Here is a 4,153-nt window from a genome sequence, read left to right as displayed (position 1 = left end):
TACCAGCGTGCCAGAATGGATGAGCCATTTGAGTCTCTGTGTGCAGGGTCAAGGCATACAGAAGGCATGTCAATACCTCTGCTATGGAGGCATGTTCCAATTGTTGAGTCCTGAGTTATAGCTTCGATTCTTTCTCTGTCTTTCTGAGGCCTGAGGTCATTTACGTACTGTTTCTCAGGTTCTCCAAGTGCCAAAAACCCCCTTCACCATTAAAAAATATATATTTGCCCATGGTAATCTCATTTTCTTCTCTCAGAGGAAAAACTGCTACTGAAGCTGCTGATGACATCATCAATAGCCACCTGCCTAAGCTGAAGGCACTTGGCAGAAATGGGCAAATTCACGTTGACAATAGAGAGGTGTTCTGTGAGAAGGGTGTCTTTGATCTTGATTCCACCAGAAGGATTCTTCAGGGTGGAAAAGATATAGGGTTACAGATTAACCATATTAGCAGAGTCTCTTAACGTCGCATGCAGCTTCTAGGGTCTTTCTGTGGCATCATCCAGATGAATTTTAGTGGAACATACCATTAAAAACCACAACACAATTTTCAGACCTAATGTGTATCTTGTCCAGATTCATTTATTCAGGCTTTCAAGAAATATTTGAGTGTCTACTGTGTGCCAGGCACTGTTCTGGGCACTGAAAATCCATCGATGAATAAGACAGACAAAATGCTGTAGAAGTGAGTCTAGATGTCTCTCCTCTAAGCCCTGGAGCTAAATAAACAACTCCCCTTGGTGCATAAATGCAGATGTAAATATCCTCTATGTGTCTCAGCCACGATATGTTCTACTTGGCCCTTTAATACACTTCCAAATCATGTCCCGTGTTTCCTGCCCCAGTAGACCACACCATTATCTATTGTCAAAATCTCATTTGACTCCTCCCTCCCCTTCACCTATCACATTTCAACCAACTAGCAAGTCCTCTTAATTCTCCTCCTAAATATCCCTAGACCTGCTTCTCTTCACCCCACTGTCTAGTGCCAGCCACCGTCAGCTCTCACTTGGACTTATAATTGTTCTTGCCTCCAACCTTGCCTCCAGTTTAATCTGTTCCTTTAATCCATCCCTTGGTGCATGTTATCCTTCTCGTCCTTTGCTTAATACCACTTAAAAGCTTACCATTGCTCATAGAACGAATTCCAAACTCCATACATGCAGGCTCGCCAGGATCCTTGCTTACCTCTCTATCTTCCTCTCTCTTACCTCCCCATTTTTACCTCCCCGACCCTGTCTACCGTGAACCAGCCACAATAAACTACTTCCAGTACACCGACTACCTCATGCCTCTGCACGTGCTGTTTCTCTAATCTGAACACTCCCCCTTGTCTGGCCGACTCTAATTCCCTTCCCTGTTTCCTCTTAGCTACATGTTGGTCCTTCCCTCCAGGCACAGAGAAAGGAGAAAAGGTCCTATTTGCATAATTTGATGATTCAGCCCTGGGCATTGTGGTTTTACTATGACCCGTTTCCCCTCCTGGAGAATAGCACAAGCTCAAAGAAGATTTAGTAAGCGCATGGAGAAAGCTTCATTTTATACAGTACGTGGTCTTGAAATGTAAACGAATAGTAAATACGCATGGGGCAATCCCTCTACTAAAGGTATCTTTTCTAAAGCGTAAGAACCTTAATGCATAAATTAAAAATTTCCCATGCCAATTTAGTCATTTTCACCCATTCTTTTAACCACCATTATTTATTGTGCTGCGTTGAGAAATGACCTAAGTAGCAGTTACCCTTTTGTTATTTTCCTCCAACGCTTTTCTCTTCCCACCTTAACCAATGGTCACGCATCTGGCCTGTGCAAACATGAGAATGTCCATGCCTGAGGCCTTGGCCGCTGCCACCATCAGTGCAGCTGATGCATTGGGACAGTCTCACACACATGGATCTTTGGAAGTTGGTAAACAGGGAGATCTCATTGTCATCAATTCATCCAGGTGAGTGTTCTCCCAACTGAGCTATTTTATTTTATGCCCATTGTACTATGTAGACTGGGTTTAAAATCCTTTTCCACTAATTATTAGTGTCAGCATCTGTGTAGGCTCAGAAGCTATCCAGTGCCCTCTGTCTTCATTGCTTTATAACTATTAAGTCTCCCTATATAAACTACAGGGTAGGCTAAGTTTTCTGGTCTCTTCATTCATCTTACATCCTTTATAGAGCTCCAGGCTTCTACTCTGTTTACTTGAACTTTGGACTTGTGCCTTCTGGCATGGGTTTTTGTTTTTCTGCCTGGCTTCTGACCTCGTGTTTATACTGGGCCACGCCTGTTTCAATTCCAGTTTGTCATCCTGGTTCTAATTCATTACCTCTCTGACTTCTCATCCCTATTGGATCCCAAATTTCTTACTTTGGTTTTCCCGCTCTGGTTTCTTAATACTCACACTCTGTCCGCTGCCACCTGGGCCTCCACTATTATAGTCTGAGTCTTACTGTTCTACATCTTGGATCCTGTCACAGTCCTTGGACTTCAGTTAAACAGAAGAGAGGGGCTCTATAATTCTATTCTCTGGTCATAAGTCACTCTCTATTGAAAATAACGCTGATGTTACCGTTTGTGCATCATTTAATTGAATCAAATATTTTAAGATCAAATACTTAATATCATTAAACATTATTTGATTTATTATGGACTATTAGTAATATGCCATTTATAAAAAGTCCAATATCAATGACTAGGTGTAAAGAAATTTTTAGAGAATATAGTTTTAAATTTGCATTTAATGACAGTGATAATTTTGACTCATCTGCATTGAAGTAATGTTTGATTTCTTTCTAGATGGGAGCCTTCGATTTACCAGTTTGGAGGCCATCACGAATTAATCGAATATGTTATAGCTAAAGGAAAAGTCATCTATAAAAAATTATAGTTCTGAAAAGAAAGCCTCTTCAGTTGTATAAAATAAGTCAATACAGTTATATTAAAAGTTAAAATACCTTAGCAGTTACCAGAATGACGTCACTTCAACCTAAATGTACTTCAGTGTTTTGTTAATCTACTCGTAAAACCCAAGGGATTAATTTTTTTAAATTTAATGGGCACCTGGATGTATAAACAGGTAAACTAATTGTGATGATAATCTCAGAACATTGAATTATTTCACAAAAATTTGTCACAAATATTCTGAAGATTAATATAATGGAGTGTAACAAAAATGCCTCTGTGGGCAAAAGTGACATGCTTCAGATTAAGCTAAACATAGCCTTCTGTAATAAGCAAATAGCTTTTCCTTTCCCCACACTTTGTCTTTCTAGATGCTCTTCAAATGCATTAGTGTCCCCTAAGGGAGGGTAGTCCTTCCATTTCTGAATTCTTCTCAACCCTAGCTCAAAATAGACTTCACAGCAGAGTTCAAGGCTTGTCATTTTATATTTGGATACAGGGCCTTCCTGTAATGGATGCATTTTGACCAAATTCAATAATGTGATTTTTTAAAAACTGTTTTTAAGTTTTTGATTCTTCACGTTACAAATGTATAGCTATTTGCTGTCGCTGTTGTTGTTGTTCTCTCACAGCCCTGGAGGTAAATCAGTGGCCTTGTCCGTTAGAGCTTTTTGAAAATAAACAAGTTACACAATTACTTCTAAAGAGTGGATAATTATTTATATGAATGTTTCTAAAGCCATGTGAGTTTACTTGGAATCTTTTAAAATGCTTTAATCATCTTACAATCACAACTGTATTATCAAACTTGCCCTATTTATTAAGGAATGATTTGGGAAATAAACATTAACTATTGAAATTATCACCCATTTCAGGTTAATAGAGCCTGAATCAATAAATTCAGTATAAATCAAATCAAGATACCCCTTGTTGGAAGGTTAAAGGTAACATTGCACGTCGCTGTCACCACCTACTAGTTTGGGGTCTCTGGAGCTGTCACTCATATTCTTGGTGAAGGAGTCTTGAAGAGTCTTGTGTGGTTGCTGTGGGTGGTGACTTCCTTATGACCAATCATCTAGTCAATGGTGGGAATTTGGGATGCAGGAAATAGATATAAAGGCCAAAAATAAATATTACGTCTGTCCTGGAACCTAAGCCACACAGACATATATCCCTATGCCTATGGAATAGAAGGTGCATCACATTCTATTTTCCTTGAAGGAGACATTCACTCTAAACAGTGTTCATGTCTTTTGTGAAG

The 4,153-nt window shown here is 39.4% G+C and overlaps 1 protein-coding gene across 1 annotated transcript in view; it reads left to right on the top strand.

Annotated features, from left to right (window-relative positions):
- Positions 1–3,589, top strand: part of AMDHD1 (amidohydrolase domain containing 1) — a 19,546-nt gene extending 15,957 nt beyond the window's left edge. Inside the window, exon 12 of the mRNA XM_039874314.1 lies at positions 2,788–3,589. Within this exon, the coding sequence (XP_039730248.1) occupies positions 2,788–2,878 (91 nt within the window). The 3' untranslated portion in view covers positions 2,879–3,589. The remainder of the gene's footprint in view (positions 1–2,787) is intronic.
- Positions 3,590–4,153: the final 564 nt, after the last annotated feature.

This window comes from Pteropus medius, unplaced genomic scaffold (genome assembly GCF_902729225.1).
Source record: "Pteropus medius unplaced genomic scaffold, Ma_sr-lr_union100, whole genome shotgun sequence".
NCBI lineage: Eukaryota > Metazoa > Chordata > Mammalia > Chiroptera > Pteropodidae > Pteropus > Pteropus medius.
The sequence above is the reverse complement of the archived record's forward strand: the minus strand, read 5'-3'. Positions and strand labels throughout refer to the sequence as shown.